Below are 23,554 nucleotides of genomic sequence, written 5' to 3'. Positions count from 1 at the left end.
CATTCAATAATCTCAAAGGTGTTTGCCTACCAAAGTGATTCTAGAACTCTATCAATCTGCTGGTTCTGTCCCAGCTTGGAGCAAAGCAGGTCAGAGCTGCAGCTCTAAGTGCAATGCTGCTGCCCCAGCTTAGGTGTGGGACAGAGGGATAGGAAATCTCCTGAAGTGGTGACTGCAAGGTGGTCTTCAAGGGTGTCCCAAAGCTCAGAGCATGTGTTTGGGGTCCAGGTGAGAGGAGAGGTGGCATGGCCCTGGCTCCCTCGGGGCAGTGCTGCTTACTCCCTGCTTTTGCTCACATTTCAGGAGCTCTCTGAGTTTGGGTTTTAGTTAGTGTGTGGTGGGTGATGACAGGAGGGACTTCTGAGCAGGGCTTCTGATAGGATGAGAGGGAATGGGTGGAAGCTGAAGGGGAGACTGAGACTGGAGGTGAGGAAGAAATTCTTTCCAGTGAGGCTGGGGAGACTCTGGCACAGGTTGCCCAGGGAGGCTGTGGCTGCTTCCTGCCTGGAGGTGTTCAAGGCCAGGTTGGATGAAGCCTTGAACAAGCTGGGCTGGTGGGAGGTGTCCCTGCCCATGTCAGGGGGATGGAAATGGGTGAGCTTCAAGGTGCCTTCCAACCCAAACCACTCTGTGACTCTAAAGGGGCAGCAACTGGATGAGCTTCAGGGTCCCTTCCAACCCAAACCATTCTGTGACTCTAAAGGGGCAGCAACTGGATGAGCTTCAGGGTCCCTTCCAACCCAAACCACTCTGTGACTCTAAAGGGGCAGCAACTGGATGAGCTTCAGGGTCCCTTCCAACCCAAACCACTCTGTGACTCTAAAGGGGCAGCAACTGGAAGAGCTTCAGGGTCCCTTCCAACCCAAACCACTCTGTGACTCTAAAGGGGCAGCTGATGCAGGCAGTGAGGGGTTTGCTGAGGCACTGGCTCCTCATCCCAGCCACAGGGCTGTAGCAACAAAACATTTGGCTGACTGACTTCCCAGTTCTGTCCCCCACCCTGTTCTCCATCTAGCCAGTGATGGAAGCAGCCTGAAATCCACTTGACCTTCTGCCTTGGCAATAAGTGTGGTTAACAACCCTTGTCCTAATGAGCTGGAGAAACTAAATTGCTCTGCAGTGTCATATTTAATTAAGCTGTGTCCCAAGAAACTCTCCTTTAAATGGTGACCTTCTTTGCCTGGCACTGGTTTCTCCTTCCCTTTCCCACATCATTCCCTTTTCTCTTTCTCCAGTGGTGGAGCCTCCATCCCCTCAGGGGATTCAGAGCTGTGTAGCTGTGGTGCTGAGGGCCATGGTTTAGTGGTGACCTGGCAGTGCTGGGCTCAGGCTTGGACTGCATGGTCTTGAAGGTCTCTCCCAACCAAAACATTTCTATGGTTCTATAAAAAAGCAGTTGGAAAGCCCCAGAGGCTTCTCCTGATCTCCTGCAGAGTGGGGGTCCACTGCCTTTACCAGGTGAGATGGCACCAAGGGCACGGCTTTGCTCTGCTCTGTTGCCATTGCAGACCTGTGCCATGCTGCCCCTTCCATCCCACCAGCCTGGGCAAGCCACCACACCTCACTCCTCACTCTTTGCTTTCCACCCCCAGTGCACACTGGTCCCCATGTGCAGGTGCAGAGTGCTCCCCATGGGCATTTGGGCTCAGGAAGCAAAGATGTGTGCACCACACAGGCAAGAGACAGTACACAGAATCCCAGCATGGAGGGGTTGGAAGGGACCTCTGGAGATCACACAATCACAGCATCAACCAGGGCAGAAAAGACCTCAGAGACCCTCAAGTCCAACCTAGTACCTAATACCCAACACCTCCTGACATCTAAACCATGGCTCCAAGTGTCTTGAACACCTCCAGGGATGGGGACTCCACCACCTCCCTGGGCAGCACATCCCAGTGGCCAATCTCTCTTGCTGGGAAGAATTTCTTCCTCACCTCCAGCCTAAACCTCCCCTGGCACAGCTTGAGACTGTGTCCTCTTGTTCTGCTGCTGCCTGCCTGGCAGAAGAGACCAACCCCCACCTGGCTACAGCCTCCCTTCAGGGAGTTGCAGAGAGCAAGAAGGTCTCCCCTGAGCCTCCTCTTCTGCAGGCTAAGCAACCCCAGCTCCCTCAGCCTCTCCTCACAGGGCTGTGCTCCAGACCCCTCCCCAGCTTTGTTGCCCTTCTCTGGACACCTTCCAGCAGCTCAACCTCTTTCCTGACCTGAGGAGCCCAGAACTGGACACAGGACTCCAGGTGTGGCCTCAGCAGTGCTGAGCACAGGGCACAAGGACCTCCCTGCTCCTGCTGGCCACACTCTTCCTGCTGCAGGCCAGGATGCCCTTGGCCTTCTTGTCCCCCTGGGCACACTGCTGGCTCATGTTCAGCCTACTGTCAACTACTACCCCCAGTTCACTTCCTGCCTGGCAGCTCTCAGCCACTCTGACCCCAGCCTGTAGCTCTGCCTGGGGTTATTGTGGCCAAAGTGCAGCACCTGGCACTTGGACTTGTTCAGTGCCATCCTGTTGGCCTCTGCCCATCTGCCCAGCCTGGAAGGTCCCTCTGCAGAGCTCTCCTGCCCTCTAACAGCTCAACTGCCCCCAGCTTGCTGTCATCTGCAAACTTACTGCTGATGGACTCCATCACCCAGTCCAACCCCCTGCTCAAGCAGGGCATGCACAGCATCCTGCCCAGGAGCACAATGGCCAGGGGGGGTTGGAAGCTCTCCAGTCAGGGGTTCCCTGATCTGATTCTCCAGCTGCAGCTGTAAGGCCCAGAGCAGTTTCCCTTACCAACTTCATGGTAACTTGATGCCAACCAAGCATTATTACTCCTCTGTTTCTACACCTCAGGGGTCCAGCAGCGTTTTCAACCACCACATCCTGCCACACTCCTGCATTTCAGCTGCTTAGCAGCCCACATGATCCCACAGTCAGGACAATCTTTTTTCCTGGCAGCACCCAGGGCAGGGGAGCAAAGTTTGCTCTGTTCCGGAGCGGCTCTGGGTCGGCTTCACAGCAGCAGTGAACATGGAGCTCTCCTCACCACAGTCTCACAGAATCACCAGGGTTGGAAGAGACCTCAGAGGTCATCCAGTCCAGCCTGGCACCACAGACCTCATGGCTAGACCATGGCACCAAGTGCCACATCCAAGCCCCTCTTGAACACCTCCAGGGGTGGGGACTCCACCACCTCCCTGGGCAGCACATCCCAGTGGTGAACGACTCTCTCTGTGAAGAAATTTCTCCTCCCCTGGCACAGCTTGAGACTGTGCCCTCTTGTTCTGCTGCTGGCTGCCTGGGAGAAGAGACCAACCCCCACCTGGCTACAACCTCCCTTCAGGGAGTTGCAGAGAGCAAGAAGGTCTCCCCTGAGCCTCCTCTTCTCCAGGCTAAGCAACCCCAGCTCCCTCAGCCTCTCCTCCCAGGGCTGTGCTCCAGACCCCTCCCCAGCTTTGTTGCCCTTCTCTGGACACCTTCCAGCAGCTCAACCTCTTTCCTAACCTGAGGAGCCCAGAACTGGACACAGGACTCCAGGTGTGGCCTCAGCAGTGCTGAGCACAGGGCACAATGACCTCCCTGCTCCTGCTGGCCACACTCTTCCTGCTGCAAGCCAGGATGCCCTTGGCCTTCTTGGCCCCCTGGGCACACTGCTGGCTCATGTTTAGGCAGCTGTCAATCAGCTCCCAGCCCCTTCTTTACAGTGGCCTGTCAGACATAAAGCCAGGAGAGGACCTCAGCACAGGAGCCAGCACTGCTTTTAAACAGCACTCAGTGCCTCTCAGAGTTGTTATCTCCACAAGTTTTTAATGGCCATCTACGTGTGCCTGTGCCTGACTGGCTAAGTCACAGCAGAGCAGCAGGGGCCAGACAAGCAGCTCAGCTGGCAGAGTTTGACAAGTTATTACAAGGCAGCTGAGCCACAGTAGTTCTGTAGATGTGCTTTAAGCATGTGGCAAGGCAGTTCCTGCAGTAAAGCTTCAACCTCTTGTCACTGCAGACCAAGAGAATGTGCTGCCCAGGGAGGTGGTGGAGTCCCCATCCCTGGAGGTGTTTAAGAAGAGCCTGGCTGAGGCCCTTGGTGCCATGGCTGAGTGGATTGGATGGTGCTGGGTGAGAGGTTGGGCTTGGTGATCTTGAAGGTCTTTTCCAACCTGCTTAATTCTGTGATTCTGCCAATGTCATTGAGCCCCCCCAGGAAATTGTTTGGAGGACTCCACTGTTGGGTTTCTGCCCCCAGTCGAGGGGCCACTGGGTGAGGAATGGAGGCAGGAGCCCTGCTGCCATATAGCAGGGAGGCTCCAGAAATGCAGAGCAGAGAAGCTCAGCAGCCCTCCCACAAGTCCTTCACTGCTGCAGTGTAGCATCCCCAGCATCACAGAGACTCAGAGTCCCTCCAGCAGCACCAGTCCTGGAAGCCCTTAACAGAGGGAGTCCTGAGCATGTCCCTAGCAGCATCCCTGCACTGAAGCCCTGACCAGAAGCAGCTAACTGACAGAAGCAGCAGTCCCTAGCAGCTCCAAACCCCCCAAGCTGCTCCTAACCCAGTCCCTACCCCCAGTGCCTCTTGCCCAGAGTGGCTGCTTCTATGCTCTGTTACCAATCCCTTAACCAGTGAAACCCAACCACATCTAGAAGCTAAAATCCTCCCAGTGAGAGGTGCCAGCACGACAGGGAGGTGACTGCTGCAGCATGTTCCCATCCCAGGCTGCCAAGGTGAGGCTGTTGCTCTTGGCACCCATGGAATGTGATTGTTTTGCTCTGGGCAGCTAAGGAATTGGCCAGCTGAGGAATCCTGCACTCTGCAGGAGGCCAGCAGCTGCCCTCAGAGCAGTGGCTGCAACACTCCACAGCTCCATTTCCCTCCTTAACTCCTTGTGTGTAGGGCTTGACCCAGCTTTGAGGAGGCAGCAGGGGACTGCAGTAAAGGGGGCTGCCACAAGTGCCAGTGAATCCCTCCAGCTCCTGGGAGTACAAGGCACAGCAGAACTGCCCAGGTTAACCCTGAGGCTCTGCAGCTCCACAGGCTTCCCTTCTCACACTGAGGTGGTTTCTCTTCCTTCTGATCTCCTCACCACAGCACTGGCTGTAACATGGAGCTGACCATTCATGGGATTTCCTCAGACAGACTTTTCATGTGGTCACAGAATCCCAGCATGGCTCAGGCTGGAAGGGAGCTCAGGGATCACCTGCTCCAAGCTCCCCACCATGCCCAGGGACACCTCTCAGCTCCACTCAGCTGCTCAAGGCCTCAGCCAGCCTGGCCTTCAACACCCCCAGCAAGGAGGCAGCCACAGCCTCCCTGGCCAGCCTGGGCCACACTCTCACCACCCTCCCAAGCAACAACTTCTGCCTCAGCTCCACTCTGACCCTGCTCTGCCTCAGCTTCCAACCATTCCCCCTTGGCCTGGCTCCAGCCCCCCTCAGCAAAAGTCTCTCTGCAGCCTTCCTGCAGGTCCTGGAGCTCTGAGGTGCCCCTGGAGCCTTCTCCTCTGCAGGCTGCACAGCCCCAGCTGTCCTTTCCTTATGGCCATGAGGCTATGGGCATCCTAATTACTGCCTGGGCTCTGTGCTGGTGGTTTTGTCTCCCCTGGGATTTCCTGGACCACATCACCTTTGCAGTAAGCTCCAGCTACCTATCTGCTATAACCTAGCAGGAGGGTTATAAACCAATTGCTTTGTCTGGGGCTAATGTTCAGTTTAATTCACTCACTAATCTTAATTCTTCTCCTAAAAAGGGCAGGAGCAGTAATTGGCTTCCCAGCACAATTAAGATCCAGGGTCTGTGCCTGTGCATATGCAATTGAAGTGCTAATTCATTCCCTTTAAGGGGAATAACTCCTTCTAGTCTCATTCCTCTCAGTGTATTTAGCAGCCTTTTTGGGGGGGAGCATGCATGCAGTTGTCTGAACAGCCAGGGTAAATATTCTAGGTGCAGGAGCCATCCCACTGAAGCCTCTGGGAAGCTCCAAAAAGTCAGCAAGGGCCTGAGTTTGGAGGTGTCTCTGGAGACACCCCAGTCCAGCCCCTGCTGGAGGTGGGGAAACTGGAGCATGTTGCTCAGGAACGTGGACCCAGGGAGTTGTTTGGGTTGGAAAAGGCCTCTAAGGTCATCCAGTCCAACCCAGCACCACCATGGCCACCAAACCCTGTCCCCGAGTGCCATGGCCACACTTCTTGAACCCTCCCCAGGGATGGGGACTGCACCACCTCCCTGGGCAGCCTGTGCCAGTCCCTGACCACTCTTGCAGCAAAGGAACTTTTCCTAATCTCCAAGCTAACCCTCCCCTGGTACAGCTTGAGGCCATTTCCTCTACCTGGTTCTATCACCTGGTTGATGCTAGGGAGAAGAGCCCAACCCCCAGCTCACTGCAGCCTCCTCAGGGAGCTGTAGAGAGCAACGAGGTCTCCCCTCAGCCTCCTCTTCTGCTCTTCCCCTCTTCTCCTTTTCTCCTCTAACCTTCTCACATTGACCTGGGCTTTGTGCCTGTCCAAGGATGGAGATTCCACAGCATATCTGGGCAAGCTGCTGCAGCATTTGACCATCCTCACCCTAGAGAAAGGCTTCTTTAGGTTTCAAGAGGATTGCCAGCTTGTGCCCACTACCATTCACTGGGCACCATTGCTCCATCATTTGTGTTTGTACACATGGATGAGATCCCTCTGAGTCTTCTGGTCACTGGGCTGAGCAGTCCCAGCTCTCTCAGACACTCCTTCAGGCCCTCACCCATCTTCATGGCCTTTCCCTGGAGTTACCCTGTCCCTGGGGTACTGGGGAGCCCAGCACTCCTGATCTCACCAGTGCTGAGCAGAGGGCATCTCAGTGCTGATCAGCAGCTACAGGGTGGGGGACAACAGGAGGCTGCAGAGCTGCTGGGGGGCCTGGAGCAGCTCTGAGAGGAGCAAAGGCTGAGAGCCCTGGGGCTGAGAGCCTGCAGGAGAGCAGCCCCAGAGGGCAGCTGAGCAATGCTCAGCAAGAGACAAAGGAGCTGTGGGGGGCAAGAGGCTGGGGCCAGGCTCTGCTCAGTGGTGCCCAGGGACAGCACAAGGGGCAGTGGGCACAAAGTGGAGCCCAGGAGGTTCCATGTGAGGAGGAGGAGAAAGTTGTCTGGTGTGAGGCTGCTGGAGGCCTGGAGCAGGCTGCCCAGAGAGGTTGTGGAGTCTCCTGGTGTGGAGAGCTTCCAACCCCCCCCGGGCACTGTGCTGCTGGGCAAGCTGCTGGGGGTGCCCTGCTGGACTGGATGACCTCCAGAGGTTTCTTCCAAGCCCACCATGCAGGGATTCTGTGCTGCTGTGTTGCCTTGCTCTGGTGGCAACCCCTGAGGAGCAGAGATGGAACAGAGGGGCGTTGAGAGCAGACCCCCAGAGGGTTGAGCAGGTGAGGAGGGGCGCAGGGTGCTGTGCCAGGGGGAGGGGTGCCGCCGTGCTGTGCTTTGCAGTGAGCTCCAGCCATGGAGTTCATCAATGAGACAATAATGAGGTGATTGGAGCCATTTGCATGGATTTACATGAGAAAGGGGAATGTAGGTGAGCAGACTTCACTCGATTCAGTGGCTGAATGGCTCTGATAAGAGCAGATCAGGCTGGAAATGACAGTGAACATTTTCCGTGGCACCCGGATTTCTCCCCTGGCAGGGAGGATAATGGACTTGCAGGGGCGAGGGAGGAGGCTCTGGGGCTCAGAGGGACCCCAGCTCTTTACTGAAAGGCCTTCCTCATTCAAACGGTGAGACAGAGAGGTGCTGTGCTCCTGGTTCAAGATGCCAGACAAGACAGTCATAAGGCTCCCCCTTGCCTGGAGATCATTAATCTTGTAATCAGGCACCCCAGATTGCAGGGCTCTGCCGGCAGCCCTGCCAGCTGCAGCAGGACCCCTGACAGATCCATCCCAGTGCTTTGTTCCCTCCCTCGTGTGTGGAAGAATGGCCTGCTGGGGAGCATGGTTGTGGGAGCTCCAATCCCTTACAATGAGCCATGGGAAATGTGATTTGCCCTTGCACCCCACTAAGCACTCCAGCACTGGAAGATGCTGCCTCCAGCTCTGGTGTCCCCAGCAGCAGGACACAGAGCTGCTGGAGAGAGGCCAGAGGAGGCCACAGAGATGCTCCAAGGGCTGGAGCAGCTCTGCACAGGCTGAGGGAGCTGGGGCTGTGCAGCCTGCAGAGGAGAAGGCTCCAGGGGCACCTCAGAGCTGCCTGCCAGGACCTGAAGGCATCCTGCAGGAAGGCTGCAGAGAGACTTTTGCTGAGGGGGGCTGGAGCCAGGCCAAGGGGGAATGGTTGGAAGCTGAGGCAGAGCAGGGTCAGAGTGGAGCTGAGGCAGAAGTTGTTGCTTGGGAGGGTGGTGAGAGTGTGGCCCAGGCTGGCCAGGGAGGCTGTGGCTGCCTCCTTGCTGGGGGTGTTGAAGGCCAGGCTGGCTGAGGCCTTGAGCAGCTGAGTGGAGCTGAGAGGTGTCCCTGGGCATGGTGGGGAGCTTGGAGCAGGTGATCCCTGAGCTCCCTTCCAGCCTCAGCCATGCTGTGATTCTCATCTCTTCTGAGCCATGCCCTGGATCAAGGAGGGCCCTGTGGTGCCCCTGGGGGCTCAGCACAATGCCACACCTTCCTCTGTGACTAATATTGGGGGGTGAAGGTGGGAGGGAGAAGAGAAGATGCAATTTTTCCATCCCAGATCCTGTTGATTTACTTGCTTCTCATTCCAGGACATTTAAATGCCTCTGTCAGAGCAGTGAGTGACAGCTGCTGTCAGAGGGAAGGAACCTGAGTGCATAATTTCAAGCCATAAATCATCATGGCTTTGTATTTTCACCCCTTTCTGTTTGCTGCTGGGGTTAGTTGGGGTTACCTGAAGAGGAGGAGAAAGTTGTTTGGTGTGAGGCTGCTGGAGGCCTGGAGCAGGCTGCCCAGAGAGGTTGTGGAGTCTCCTGGTGTGGAGAGCTTCCAACCCCCCCTGGGCATTGTGCTGCTGGGCAAGCTGCTGGGGGTGCCCTGCTGGAGCAGGGGCTTGGACTGGGTGATTCAAAGATGGCACTGGGTTGGAAGGGAGCCCCCAAGGGCATCTTGTCCAAACCCCTGCAGGCAGCAGGGATACCTCCAACTAGATCAGGCTGCACAGGGCCACAGCAAGTCTGATCTTGAATGTCTGTGGGATGAGGCCTCAACCACCTCCCTGGGCAGCCTGTTCCAGTGTGTGGCTACTCTCCCTGTGCAGAACTTCCTCCTGATGTCCAACCCAACTCTGCTCTGCTCCAGTTTCAAACCATTGGCCCTGGGCCTTTTGCTCCAAGCCCTTTGTGGAGGTGGTGAAATCTCCTTTGGAAAGATTCCAGACCTGAGCATTGTGATCCTGGGCAAGCTGCTGTGGGTGACCCCCACTGTGGTGGTGTGGGGGGGTTGGTCTGGATGATCTCCAGGGGTCCCTTCCAGCTCCTCTCCTGCTGTGATTCTGTGATTTGGATCCCTCACAGACAGAGCTCCACACACAGAGTGTGTCAAAGGAGATCAAGGATCAGTGCTGGGCCCCATGCTCTTTAACATCTTCATTGATGATCTGCAGGAGGGCATTGAGTCCATCAGCAGTGAATTTGCAGATGACAGCAAGCTGGGGGCAGGAGTTGATCTGTTAGAGGGTTGGAGAGCTCTGCAGAGGGACCTGAACAGGCTGGGCAGATGGGCAGAGGCCAACAGGATGGCATTCAACAAGTCCAAGTGCCAGGGGCTGCACTTTGGCCACAACCACCCCAGGCAGAGCTACAGGCTGGGGTCAGAGTGGCTGAGAGCAGCCAGGCAGAGAGGGACCTGGGGGTGCTGGTCGATGGTAGGCTGAACATGAGCCTGCAGTGTGCCCAGGCAGCCAGGAGGGACAATGGCATCCTGGCCTGCATCAGGAACAGCAGGAGCAGGGAGGTCATTGTGCCCCTGGACACTGCACTGGTTAGGCCACACCTTGAGTCCTGTGTCCAGTTCTGGGCCCCTCAGTTTAGGAAGGAGGTTGAGCTGCTGGAAGGTGTCCAGAGAAGGGCAACAAAGCTGGGGAGGGGTCTGGAGCACAGCCCTGTGAGGAGAGGCTGAGGGAGCTGGGGTTGCTTAGCCTGGAGAGGAGGAGGCTCAGGGGAGACCTTCTTGCTCTCTCCAGCTCCCTGAAGGGAGGTTGTAGCCAGGTGGGGGTTGGTCTCTTCTCCCAGGCAACCAGTACCAGAACAAGAGGACACAGTCTCAGGCTGTGCCAGGGGAGGTTTAGGCTGGAGTTTAGGAGGAAGTTTTACACAGAGAGAGTGATTGCCCACTGGAATGGGCTGCCTGAGGAGGTGGTGGGGTCGCTGTCGCTGGGGGTGTTCAGGGCAAGGCTTGACAGGGTGCTTGGTGCCATGGGTTAGTTGATTAGGTGGTGATGGATGATAGGTTGGACACCATGATCTTGAAGGTCTCTTCCAACCTGGTTTATTCTATTCTATTCTATTCTATTCTATTCTATTCTATTCTATTCTATTCTATTCTATTCTATTCTATTCTATTCTATCAAGCTCTCCCTTCCCAAAGCATGGAGTCAGAGGAGTGCTCCCCAGCAGATGGCCTCTCCTTTCCATTTCATGGCCACCAGCTCTCAGAGGGCCATTCATGACTTGGTGCAGCTGAAGCAGCTGTGGATTGCTGTAATTATGGATTGGGTAGATCTGTCACACTCCACTCTGAATACTGATGTGAACTTTCTGCAGCTCCTTGGAATCAGGTTAATTTCCTCCTGATTATAGAGCTTCTGATTAACTAAAGATGTTTGTCAGGCTAATATTTCTCCTTCTGCAGAAATAAATTGGGCCTGGATTGCACAGCCAGAGTGGTGCTTGGTGTTGAAAGTCCTAGGGGAGAGCTTCTGGGTTCAGGTATCATGCTTCTGCTAATGGGCTGGTTAGAGGTGCTGTGAGGTTGGCTTCCCTCGGGTCCAGCAGCACCATCATCATCACCAGTGAATGACTGACTACAATGGAGATGCTGGGGAAGTAAATCCAGAGAAGATTTGGGCTTCTCTTGCTCTGAGCTGGCCCAGCAGCAGCTCTGCTCAGGCTGGCAGTGCCCAGCTCAGGCCCTGCTCACTCAGGCACTGGCTGAAGCTCAGGGCAGCTTGGCACAGCCAGGGGCTGCTGCTAGCAGGGAGAAGCTGAGGGGCACAGCTCCTGCCAAGGCCTGGGGGGCACAAAGCCTCTGCCTCAGCCTTGCTGCTCTGCACACCAAGGGCACTGCCACAGCTCTGCCCCACCTTGGGGGGCAGGAAGGCAGAGGGGGCAGCTGTGGGCAGGAGCAGACAGCTCAGGGGAGCCTCAAGTGCCCCCCAAGGCATTGCAGCCCCTGGATGGCATCTTCAGCAGCAAGCTGAGGGATGCCCAGGCTCAAGCCTCTCCTTCCCTGGCTGCTGTCCCAGCAGGACTCTCTCCCTTCTGCCTTCCAGCCCCATCCCTGTCTTCCTCAATCCAGCTCCAGCATCCAGCTCCTCAATCCGCTTCCCATCTGCTGCTGAGCCCAGGCTGGGACTTGCCCAGGGCCTGCCCCCAGCATCAGTGGTGCCAGTGGTGCCATCCTTGCCCTCAGGGCTTGGCTTCCATCTTGCTTTGTGTCTCTGTGTCTCTATCCCATGGCATTGTTCTTCTTCCCATCCCAGCTGGGTTAGTTTCTTCCCCAGCCCATCAGCCTCTCTCCCTGCTTCCCTTTCTCTTCCCTTAGGGAAGGCAGAGGGCTTCCTGCAGAGCCTCTGGCACTCCTCTGGTGCCAGGCCCAGCCCCTGTAACTGTCCCTGAAGTTTGCAGTACAGGAACATTCCCCTGCCAGGTTTCTGTTGGTGTTTCTCCTTTAAGTAGCTCCTGCTGCAGAGGGCAGGACATTTGTCCTGGTGCCATTTGCAGACCTTGTCTTATCCTCTGGGGAGCAGATTATGTTTTGCTCTCCTGTGTTTTCCTTTTGAGTAGCTATTCATAGCTGCATGTCCTTAGTCCAAGAGCTTTGCCTCAGCACAATCCCACTGACTTCAGAGTTATTCATGGTTCATGCTGCTGCAGCAGAGGCATCTGATCCTGAACACCAAGGGTGAGGCAGGGCTGCTGGGCCCAGGCTCCTCTGGAATCAGTGGAAGTGGCTCCTGTGGGCCTGGGATCACACTTTGTGTATCTGCTCCACTCAGCAGCAGTCCTTCCTGCACTGCAGGGTCAATAGGATCATAGAATCACAGATTGTCAGGGCTGGAAGGGAGCTCAAGGCTCAGCCAGCTCCAAGCCCCCTGCCATGGGCAGGGACACCTCACACCACAGCAGGTTGCTCACAGCCACCTCCAGCCTGGCTGCAAACACCTCCAGGCAGGAGGCTTCCACCACCTCCCTGGGCAACCTGTGCCAGGCTCTCACCACCCTCATGGGCAACAACTTCTCCCTCACATCCAAGCTGAATCTCCCCACTTCTAGTTCTGCTCCATCCCCCTTGTCCTACCACCCCTTCAAAAAGCAAGCAATAGCCCTAACCTTTGCCTGCCTTGTGCCAAGCACTTTGTGGTTTTGTTCTGGTGCCTACCTTGTGCAGCACTGCCCTGGGCAGACCATTCCAATGGCTGAGAGCCCTCTCTGGCAAGAAATATTTCCTAGCACCCAGCCTGAACCTGCCCTGCTGCAGCCTGCAACCATCTCCTCTGCTCCTGCCCCTTGCCACCAAGGAGCAGAGGCTGTCCCCTCCTGGCTCAGGGAGCTGTAGGGTAGGCCCTGAAGGAGGTGGGGTCTGCTTACCCCCCAGAGAGCCACTTTGCTCTCAGTGCTTTCATGTGCTCTTTAATGCCATTCCTGAGGCACCAGAGCTAACTGCTGAGGCTGCAGCTCTGCTCCTCTCCCCCTCTGCTGTGCCAGAGGTGCCCCTGCCTCTTGCCCTCTGCCAGCAGCACCAGCCCAGCCTCCCTGGGTTTGCAGTGACAGAGGTCCTTGCAGAGGTTGCTTCAGCCCATTAGCTTGGTACAGCTGAGGGAATTTCATCTGGCCCAGCCAGCTGGAAAATCCCTCATCTTCATCAGCCCTTTCCAACATGCTCTTGCCTTGCTCTGCCTGTGGTGATTTGCCTCTTGTGTGAGCTGCAAGGTACAGGTGGCGAGGTCTGGGGCAACCAAACCAAAGAACAGTACAAGAAACACTCCAGCTTCCCTGGCATCATCTGTCAGGAGCTTTTCTACTCTGCTGAGCAGCACAGCAGTGCTTGGGCTGGGCTTTTGCTCCTGACACATGGACTTGTAGAAGCTTTTCTTGCTGCCTTTGCTGCCTCCCAAGTAGGTTTTTGTTCCCTTCAGTCTCCATTTGTTTGCTGTTCTTTGGTAGTCACAGAGTGTTCCCCCTGTGCAGAGGTGTCCTTCTGGAGCTTGAGGTTCCTAAAATGGGTTGGGTTGGAACCGGTTCCAACCCTCCTGCCATGGGCAGGGACACCTCCCACCAGCACAGCTTGCTCAGGGCCTCATCCAGCCTGGCCCTGAACCCCTCCAGGGAGGAGGCAGCCACAGCCTCCCTGGGCAGCCTGTGCCAGAGTCTCCCCAGCCTCACTGCAAAGAGTTTCCTCCCAATACCCAGTCTCAATCTGTCCTCCTCAGATCACTGAGCAGCTTCTGACTTAGGCAGGTTCCTTCCCAGGGTCATTCTGCACTGGGATAGTTTTCACTCCCAGTGTTTGACTTCCATGAAGCTTACAGACACTGGGCCCCTCGCTCCCAGGGGGACATGGAGGAGGTGAAGCACCTCCAAACAAGAGCAACTAAGATGGTGAAGGCTCTGGAGCACACAGTCCTATGAGAAATGGCTGAGGGAGCTGGGGGTGCTTAGTCTTCAGAAGAGGAGGCTGAGGGGAGACCTCATCACCCTCTACAACTCTCTTGCAGTGAGGTGAGGCTTGGTCTCTTCTCACAAGGGACAGGATAAGAGCAAACAGCCTTCAGTTGTGCCAGGGCAGGCTCAGGTTGGGTATTATGAAGAACTGATTCACAGAAAAGGTTCTCAGGCTTTGGAGCAGCCTGCCCATGGAGGTTGTGGAATCTCCTCTGGAGAGCTTCCAACCCCCCCTGGGCATTGTGCTGCTGGGCAAGCTGCTGTGGGTGTCCTGCTGGAGCAGGGGCTTGGACTGGGTGAGCTCCAGAGGTCCCTTCCAACCCTCACCGTGCTGGGACTCTGAAAAGCAGAGGCAGCAAGATGTTGAGAAGCTCAAGAGGAGCCAGCAGGGAGCACCTGCAGCCCAGAGAGCCAAGCAGAGCCTGGGCTGCAGCAAGAGAAGTGTGGCCAGCAGGGCCAGGGAGGGGATTCTGCCCCTCTGCTCCACTCTGCTGAGACCACAGCTGCAGCTCTGGGGCCAGCTCTGGAGCCTCTGTGCCAGGAAGGCTCTGGAGGGGCTGGAAGGTGTCCAGAGAAGGGCCACGAGGAGGAGCAGAGGGCTGGAGCTGCTCTGCCATGGAGACAGCCTGAGAGAGTTGGGGTTGTGCAGGCTGCAGAGGAGAAGGCTCCCAGGAGACCTTCTGGTGGCCTTCCAGGATCTGCAGGGGGCTCCAAGAAAGCTGGGGAGGGACTTTGGAGGGTGTCAGGGAGGGATAGGACTGGGGGGGGATGGAGCAAAACTAGAAGTGGAGAGGTTCAGGTTGGATGTTAGGAAGAAGTTGTTGCCCATGAGGGTGGTGAGAGCCTGGCACAGGTTGCCCAGGGAGGTGGTGGAAGCCTCCTGCCTGGAGGTGTTTGCAGCCAGGCTGGCTGTGGCTGTGAGCAACCTGCTGTGGTGTGAGGTGTCCCTGGCCATGGCAGGGGGCTTGGAACTGGCTGAGCCTTGAGGTCCCTTCCATCCCTTCCAGTGACAGAGGGGTCTGGGTGGTTGGTGTCCCACCAGCAGTGCCACACTCAGCAGTGCCTCCTGCCTGCTCCTTGCAGCAGCTGGGCAGACAGTGAATGGCCTCAAGAAGATTCAGAGCATGAACTTGTGGTTTCCCTTCCTCTCCTTGTAAATCACAGGGGTCAGGGAGTGCAGGTCTGAGGCAATCAGCTCTCCATCTCCCATGTCTGAAGCTGGAGATCAGTGGTTATCAATAATGTCCATTCCCCCTAATTAGATCCTTCAGTTGCTTGCTGTGCCCTGTGCTGCTCTCCCCCTAGCTCCTGTCTGCTCTGCTCCCTTTCCACAGGGCCCTGGAGCTGCTTAACACTTGATGTCTTAATTAGCACATTTGGTCACTCAGGGCACTTGGTGCATGCCTGCACACCTGCCCATGGAGCTGTGTGTGCAGGCTCTGTAATTAAGGAGCCAGCCCTGATGCTCTGCTGCTCCTCCTCCCCCAGCCCAGCGTCAGGCCAGCAGCAAGCAGGGGCCCAGGGCATCACCACTTGGTGTCTACCAGTCCATGGCACAACTTAATGAGACCTGCTGGGGTGTTTCAAGTGCCACCAGTGCACAGGTCACCAGGGCTGCTCTCACAGAATCCTTTTGGCTGGGAGACAACTTTAAGCCCAACCCTTAGCCCAGCCCTGCCAGCCCCCCCACCAAACCATGGCCCTCAGCACCACATCCCCAGGGCTTTGAAACCCCTCCAGGGATGGGAGCTGCAGCACTGCCCTGGGCAGCCTGGGCCAGGCCTGGACAACCCTTTTGGAGAAGAAATTGTTCCTCATGTCCAACCTAAACCTGGTGCAACCTGAGGACATTTCACAGAATGGGTTGGGTTGGAAAGGGCCTTAAGGATCATCCAGCTCCAGTCCCCTGCCCTGGGCAGGGACACCTCCCACCAGCCCAGCTTGCTCAAGGCCTCATCCAGCCTGGCCTTGAACACTGCCAGGGAGGGGACATCCACAGCTTCCCTGGGCAACCTCTGCCAGTGTCTCCCCACCCTCTCTCTCAAACATTTCATCCCCATCTCCAGTCTCAGTCTGCCCTCTTCCAGCTCAAAGCCACTGTCCCTCATCCTGTCACTCCCAGCCCTTGTCACAAGTCCCTCCCCAGCTCTCCTGTAGTCCCCTCCAGGTACTGGAAGGCTGCTCTAAGGTCTGCCTGGAGCCTTCTTTTCATCCTTTCACCCAGAGCCCTGCACTCAGCCTCCTGGTTGCTTTAATGCACAGATGCCCTCACAGCTCACAGTTTTCTTGTGCAATATTGCAGGAGGTGGAAGTGACTCTTTAAAACCAAGATGAAATGAGTTCTGTGCAGAGCAGAATGGAGCAGGCTCTGCCTCAGCTCTGCAGTGCAGCTGGGGATGTAATTACAGTGCTGTGCCTGATCACCTCTCCTCCTGCAACAGGACTTTGTATCAGTTTCATCCTGGCTTGGGGGTTTAAATCTTTAATGACATCCAGACGTGTTCTGAAAGGCAGTGGACCGAGCAGGAGTGCTTTGTTCTGCTGCTCACCCAGGAGGGGAAGAAAACCTCAACCACCTGGGAGGTGCACTTGGACTTGGTGTAAGCCTCAGAGAGACTTGAGCATCAGTAGATGTGGTGGTAGGGATGAGCTCCAGTGGTGGACTTGGCAGTGCAGGGTTAAAAATTGGACTGAATCATAGAATCAGAGCAGCTCAGGCTAGGGGAGACCTCAGAGCTCCTCTGCTCCAAGCTCCCCACCATGCCCAGGGACACCTCTCAGCTCCACTCAGCTGCTCAAGGCCTCAGCCAGCCTGGCCTTCAACACCCCCAGCAAGGAGGCAGCCACAGCCTCCCTGGCCAGCCTGGGCCACACTCTCACCACCCTCCCAAGCAACAACTTCTGCCTCAGCTCCACTCTGACCCTGCTCTGCCTCAGCTTCCAACCATTCCCCCTTGGCCTGGCTCCAGCCCCCCTCAGCAAAAGTCTCTCTGCAGCCTTCCTGCAGGATGCCTTCAGGTCCTGGCAGGCAGCTCTGAGGTGCCCCTGGAGCCTTCTCCTCTGCAGGCTGCACAGCCCCAGCTCCCTCAGCCTGTGCTCCCAGCAGAGCTGCTCCAGCCCTTGGAGCATCTTTGTGGCCTCCTCTGGCCTCTCTCCAGCAGCTCTGTGTCCTTGTTGTGGTGGGGACACCAGAGCTGGATGGCTCCTGGGTGCCTGTCCCCCTTCCTGAGGCAGATACCCTCGGTGGTTACTACTATGGAGCAGGAGGCTCTGTACCATCGGTGCAACCATGCCACCTTGTGTTAATTCCTGCTCCCTTAGTGCCTTGTGCCAGCAGAGAAGCAAATGCAGAGGGGTCTGTGTGTGTGGAATGCACCTGTGGACACCACTGCTGGGCACCCCAGAGCTGGAGGCAGGATTGGAGGTGAGGGCTGAGCAGAGCAGAGCCCAGGGGCAGAATCTCCTCTGCTGCCCTGCTGCCCACACTGCTCTGGCTGCAGCCAGCACCCAGCTGCCTGCTGGGCTGCAGGAGGAGGTAGACTGGGGAGGGCTTTAAGTTCAAACCGAGTCCAGTCCCTGTGGGTGTGCCTGGAGCTCCGGGAAGGGCAGGGGATTGACCAGACCTTTGCTGTCTCCCACAGTCGGCGGCAGAGTACGTGAAGTCCCGGCTGCCCGAAGTGCTGAAGCAGCACCTGCAGGACTATGAGAAGGACAAGGAGAACAGTGTGCTGTCCTACCAGACCATCCTGGAGCAGCAGATCCTCTCCATCGACCGGGAGATGCTGGAAAAGCTGACGGTGTCCTACGACGAGGCAGGTAAGGCAGTGCTGCCCCCAGCCTGCCTGGGGATGAAACTGAGCTGCTCCTTCCCGGCCCTGCTCCCTCCCGGCCCCGCTCCCTCCCGGCCTCGCTCCCTCCCGGCCCCGCTCCCTCCCGGCCCCGCTCCCTCCCGGCCTCGCTCCCTCCCGGCCCCGCTCCCTCCCGGCCCTGCTCCCTCCCGGCCCCGCTCCCTCCCGGCCCCGCTCCCTCCCGGCCCCGCTCCCTCCCGGCCCCGCTCCCTCCCGGCCCTGCTCCCTCCCGGCCCTGCTCCCTCCCGGCCCGGCTCCCTCCCGGCCCGGCTCCCTCCCGGCCCGGCTCCCTCCCGGCCCGGCTCCCTCCCGGCCCCGCTCGCTCCCGGCCCCGCTCCTTCCCGGCCCCGCTCCCTCCCGGCCCTGCTCCCTCCCGGCCCTGCTCCTCAGCATTAGGGCTTAGAACCACAGAATCAGAGTGGCTCAGGCTAGAGGACACCTCAGAGAATTAGAATCATAGAATTGTCAGGGCTGGAAGGGACCTCAAGGCTCAGCCAGTTCCAACCCCCCTGCCATGGGCAGGGACACCTCACACCACAGCAAGTTGCTCACAGCCACCTCCAGCCTGGCTGCAAACACCTCCAGGCAGGAGGCTTCCACCACCTCCCTGGGCAACCTGTGCCAGGCTCTCACCACCCTCATGGGCAACAACTTCTTCCTCACATCCAACCTGAACCTCCCCACTTCTAGTTTTGCTCCATCCCCCCCAGTCCTGTCCCTCCCTGACACCCTCAAAAGTCCCTCCCCAGCTTTCTTGGAGCCCCCTGCAGATCCTGGAAGGCCACCAGAAGGTCTCCTGGGAGCCTTCTCCTCTCCAGCCTGCACAGCCCCAACTCTCTCAGGCTGTCTCCAGAGCAGAGCAGCTCCAGCCCTCTGCTCCTCCTCGTGGCCCTGCTCTGGACACCTTCCAGCCCCTCCAGATCCTTCCTGGCACAGAGGCTCCAGAACTGGCCCCAGAGCTGCAGCTGTGGTCTCAGCAGAGTGGAGCAGAGGGGCAGAATCCCCTCCCTCAGCCTCCACCAGCCCAGACTCACCAGAGCAGTGTGGATCATCTACTCCAACCTCCCTGCCACAGGCACAGACACCTCTCAACTAGACTTGGCTGCTCAAATCCCTTGGGGACCATTGCTGAGCTCAGCTCAAGAGTTTTCCTTTCAGCTCTTTCAGGCAGAAGCCTCAGACTCACACCTGGGCTTTTCACCCTGTTTGGATGCTGTTTATCAGGCACCAGCTGGAGTGGATCACTCTGCAGTCAGATTAGGTGGCACTGCTGGGGGCAGTGTGGCTGGAAAGCTGCTGGCAGAAAGGGACCTGGGGGTGCTGATGGACAAGCAGCTGAACAGGAGCCAGCAGTGTGCCCAGGGGGCCAAGAAAGCCAAAGGCCTCCTGGCTGGGGTCAGCAATGCTGTGTCCAGCAGCAGCAGGGAGCAGATTGTCCCCTGGCACTCAGCTCTGGGGAGGCCACACCTCCAGTGCTGGCTCCAGTGTTGGGCACCTCAATAGCAGAGAGATGTGGAGGTGCTGGAGCCAGGGCAGAGCAGGGCAAGGAAGCTGGGAAGGGCCTGGAGAAGAAATCTGATGGAGAACAGCTGAAGGAGCTGGGGATGGTTAGTGTGAAAGAGAGGAGGCTGAGGGGAGACCTCCTGGCTGTCCACAGCTCCCTGAAAGGAGGTTGTGGAGAGGCTGCTGCTGGTCTCTGCTCACAGGTCATTAGTGACAGAACAAGAGGCAATGGCCTCAAGCTGCCCCTGGGGAGGTTCAGAGTGGACAGTAGGAAGAATCTGTTCCCATCCAGAGTGGTCAGGGGTTGGAATGTGCTGCCCAGGGAGGTGGTGGAGTCCCCAAGCCTGGCTGTGTTTGAAGGTGGTTTGGCTGTGGTGCTTGGGGCTCTGGTTTAGGGGTGAGCCTTGCAGAGTAGGGCTCTGGGTTGGACTTGGTGATGCTGAGGCTCTGTTCCAAGCTGAAGGTTTCTGTGGTTCTGGGACACATTGACACCTGAGCTTCTCTGGAGCAGCCAGCACCACCATGCTGCTGTTATTCTGCCCTGTTGCTTTGTACTCAAGCTGCAGTGCCCTGAAGCACTTCAGATACTCAAACTCCTTACCAACTTTGTTCAGACTCCCACTCAGACTCCCACTCACAGGCAGAACGATTCTCTTACCTTACTTTGATCTCCAAGGTGCTCAAGCATCTTAAGATGCTATTTGCAGAGTGTGTGAGCAGGGTGCTCAATGGGCTGTGAGCTGAGGTAATGACAGGGAGGTACAGTGCTCTGTGTGGTATCAACTATAAACATGTGTCCACCACAGCACCCCAGCATGGTGAGGGCTGGAAGGGACCCCTGGGGATCACCCAGTCCAGCCCCCTGCTCCAGCAGGGCACCCCCAGCAGCTTGCCCAGCAGCACAGTGCCCAGGGGGGGTTGGAAGCTCTCCACACCAGGAGACTCCACAACCTCTCTGGGCAGCCTGCTCCAGGCCTCCAGCACCCTCACACCAAACAACTTTCTCCTCCTCTTCACATGGAACCTCCTGGGCTCCACTTTGTGCCCACTGCCACTTGGCCTGTCCCTGGGCACCACTGAGCGGAGCCTGGCCCCAGCCTCTTGCCCCCCACAGCTCCTTTGTCTCTTGCTGAGCATTGCTCAGCTGCCCTCTGGGGCTGCTCTTCTGCAGGCTCTCAGCCCCAGGGCTCTCAGCCTTTGCTCCTCACAGAGCTGCTCCAGGCCCCCCAGCAGCTTTGCAGCCTCCCCTGGACTGTCTCCAGCAGCTCCCTGTCTCTCTGGACCTGGGGAGCACAGAACTGAGCTCACTACTGCAGCTGTGGCCACACCAGGGCAGAGCAGAGGGGCAGGAGAACCTCCCTTGCCCTGCTGGCCACACTCTTCTGCCTGCACCTCAGGAGTCCATCGACCTCCTTGACCACAAGAGCACACTGCTGGCTGGTGCTGACCTTGCCCCCAGTCAGTGAAGGCTGCTTCTCTTCAGCTGCTTTGAGCTCAATCACTCCCCAGCCCCTTCAGAGCTGTCTGCAGACCACAGTCGCCTGCTTAAGGCGCTGGGAGGCTCAAAGGGCAGCATGAGGGCAGGGCAGATGTGTGCAGTCACAAGTGGCATGTTTGGGAATGCTGCAGGCAAAACCCAAGTTGTTGCTTCTCTGTGGCTTCTGCTGAGCAGCAGAGCTGAGCAGCAGAGCTGAGCAGCAGAGCTGAGCAGTGCAATGGGTGATGCAAATCTCTTTCCCTGGCTGGGTCACTTCATCTCTCCAGGCGTTTGGATCGGCAGGAGTTTGTCAGGGAGGAGGGAGATGCAGTGGAGGAGATGAGTGCCTGCTGGCAGAAGGAAAAGCAAGCATTAGCCTTCACTGGGAAGTGCCTCACTGGAGAGAGAAAATCACCATCCCACCTGCTCCAAGCACCCTGAGGGGTATTTCTGTCACGCAGTGAAACAAGCCTGGGGGGTGAGGAGCTCCATCAGTAGCTGCTTCAGGGTGATCCCAGCACTTGCACACCCTCCCAACTGGCTGGAAGTAAAAAGGCAGAACTTCAGCTCCCCACAAGGAGGTGGAACCACCTCTGGAGCACAGAGAGGGAGCTCACTCATCAGGCCAATCCTGGCACTGCTGTACTGCAAAAGCAGAAAGGCTGCTCCCTGCTCTGCCTTGAATCCTGGGTTCAGTTCTGGGCCCCTCAGTCCAAGAAGGACATCGAGGGGCTGGAGGATGTCCAGAGAAGGGCAACAAAGCTGGGGAAGGGTCTGGAGAACAGGGCTGGGGAGGAGCAGCTGAGGGAGCTGGGGGTGTTCAGTGTAGAGAAGAGGAGGCTGAGGGGAGACCTCATTGCTCTCTACAGCTCCCTGAGAGGAGGCTGGAGCCAGGTGAGGGTTGGGCTCTTCTCCCTAGTCTCAGGTGATAGAAGGAGAGGAAATTGTGCCAGGGGAGGATTAAGTTGGAGATGAGAGAAAATTTCTTTGCTGCAGGAGTGGTCAGGGATTGGCACAGGCTGCCCAGAGAGGTGGTGGAGTCTCCTTGTGTAGAGAGCTTCCAACCTCCCCTGGGCACTGTGCTGCTGGGGAGGCTGCTGTGGGTGCCCTGCTGGGGCAGGGGCTGGGACTGGGTGATCCCCGGGCAGCCAGCAGCAGAACAAGAGGACACAGTCTCAAGCTGTGCCAGGGGAGGTTTAGGCTGGATGTTAGGAAGAAGTTCTTCATAGAAAGAGAGATTGGCCATGGGGATGTGCTGCCCAGGGAGGTGGTGGAGTCACCATCCCTGGAGGGGTTTAAGAGGAGGCTGGATGGGGTGCTTGGTGCCATGGTTGAGTTGATTGGATGGTGCTGGGTGATAGGTTGGGCTTGGTGATCTCAAAGATCTTTTCCAACCTGGTTGGTTCTATTCTGTTCTATCTGAGCTGCTGTGTGACCTGCTGTAGGTGGTCCTGCCCTGGCAGGGGGCTTGGACTCGACCTCTTGAGGTCATTCTAGCCCCTAACCTTCTGTGACTCTGTGATCCCAGAGGTGCCTTCCAAGCCCATCCTGCCAGGACTGCTGGAGTCTGTGAAGCAGCTTGTGCTCACAAGTGAACCCCAGGCAGGCAGCTCTGCTTAAGAGCTGTCCACATGAAGCCCTTGAACTCCACCTCAGAGAGCAGCTTCAGTGCTAACTGTGCCACTCTCCCACCCTGTGGTCTGCCAGCTCTCTGCAATCTGTGTTTGTAAACAGCAGCCTTGTCCTGCAGGCAGCCTGAGCCTGCTGCATCCTCCAGCTCTGCTCAGACACAGCTTTTATCACCCCTGTAATTACAACCTTTCAACAGGAGCTGAGAGCAGAGCCAGCACTTTGACAGGTGCCTGCTTGCCTGGGGAGCCTTCTTCACCTCCTCATCAATTTCTGAAGTGGGTATTTAGCTGTTCCACTTTGTCAGCTAGCAGCTGGGTCGTCAGGAGCAACGTAAACCCTCCAGGACTTGGGCTGGAGCACTTGATAAATGTGGCTTTGTGTTGAGGAAGAGCAAAAAAAACCAACCCCCAAACTGTGGTTTAATCTGTTTGGTGGAGCTTCTGTGCTTAAGGCAGTCATAAAAGCACCTCTGATTTGTACCTGGTGGAGAGGTGCTGTAATGCCTCCTGCAGCTGGGAACTGCTGCTCTGCCAACCTTACAAAACATCACCACAGCTCCCCAGAGAGAAAGAAAATCCCAGATCCCAGCAGGGTGAGGGTTGGAAGGGACTCTGGAGCTCACCCAGTCCAACCCCCCCTGCTCCAGCAGGGCACCCCCAGCAGCTTGCCCAGCAGCACAATGCCCAGGGAGGGTTGGAAGCTCTCCACACCAGGAGACTCCACAACCTCTCTGGGCAGCTTGAATTAGAATTAGAATTAACCAGGTTGGAAGAAACCTTTGAGATCATCAAGTCCAACCTATCATCCAGCACCATCTCATCAACCAAACCATGGCACCAAGGGCTCACCAGGCTCTTCCTAAACCCCTCCAGTGATGGTGACTCAACCACCTCCCTGGGCAGCCCATTCCAATGGCCAGTCTCTCCTTCTCTGAAGAACTTCTTCCTAACACCAGCCTAAACCTCCCCTGGCACAGCTTGAGACTGTGTCCTCTTGTTCTGGTGCTGGCTGCCTGGGAGAAGAGACCAACCCCCACCTGGCTACAACCTCCCTGCAGGGAGTTGGAGAGAGCAAGAAGGTCTCCCCTGAGCCTCCTCTTCTGCAGGCTAAGCAACCCCAGCTCCCTCAGCCTCTCCTCACAGGGCTGTGCTCCAGACCCCTCCCCAGCTTTGTTGCCCTTCTCAGCCTCCAGCAGCCTCACACCAAACAACTTTCTCCTCCTCTTCACATGGAACCTCCTGGGCTCCACTTTGTGCCCACTGCCCCTTGTGCTGTCCCTGGG

The 23,554-nt window shown here is 57.2% G+C and overlaps 1 protein-coding gene across 1 annotated transcript in view; it reads left to right on the top strand.

The window, feature by feature from the left end:
- Nucleotides 1-23,554, top strand: part of PPM1L (protein phosphatase, Mg2+/Mn2+ dependent 1L) — a 129,378-nt gene that overhangs the window by 91,938 nt on the left and 13,886 nt on the right. Inside the window, exon 2 of the mRNA XM_009902087.2 lies at nucleotides 17,454-17,628. Coding sequence (XP_009900389.1) covers nucleotides 17,454-17,628 — 175 coding nt within the window. The remainder of the gene's footprint in view (nucleotides 1-17,453; nucleotides 17,629-23,554) is intronic.

The sequence above is a fragment of the Dryobates pubescens genome, chromosome 32, assembly GCF_014839835.1.
Source record: "Dryobates pubescens isolate bDryPub1 chromosome 32, bDryPub1.pri, whole genome shotgun sequence".
NCBI lineage: Eukaryota > Metazoa > Chordata > Aves > Piciformes > Picidae > Dryobates > Dryobates pubescens.
The sequence above is the reverse complement of the archived record's forward strand: the minus strand, read 5'-3'. Positions and strand labels throughout refer to the sequence as shown.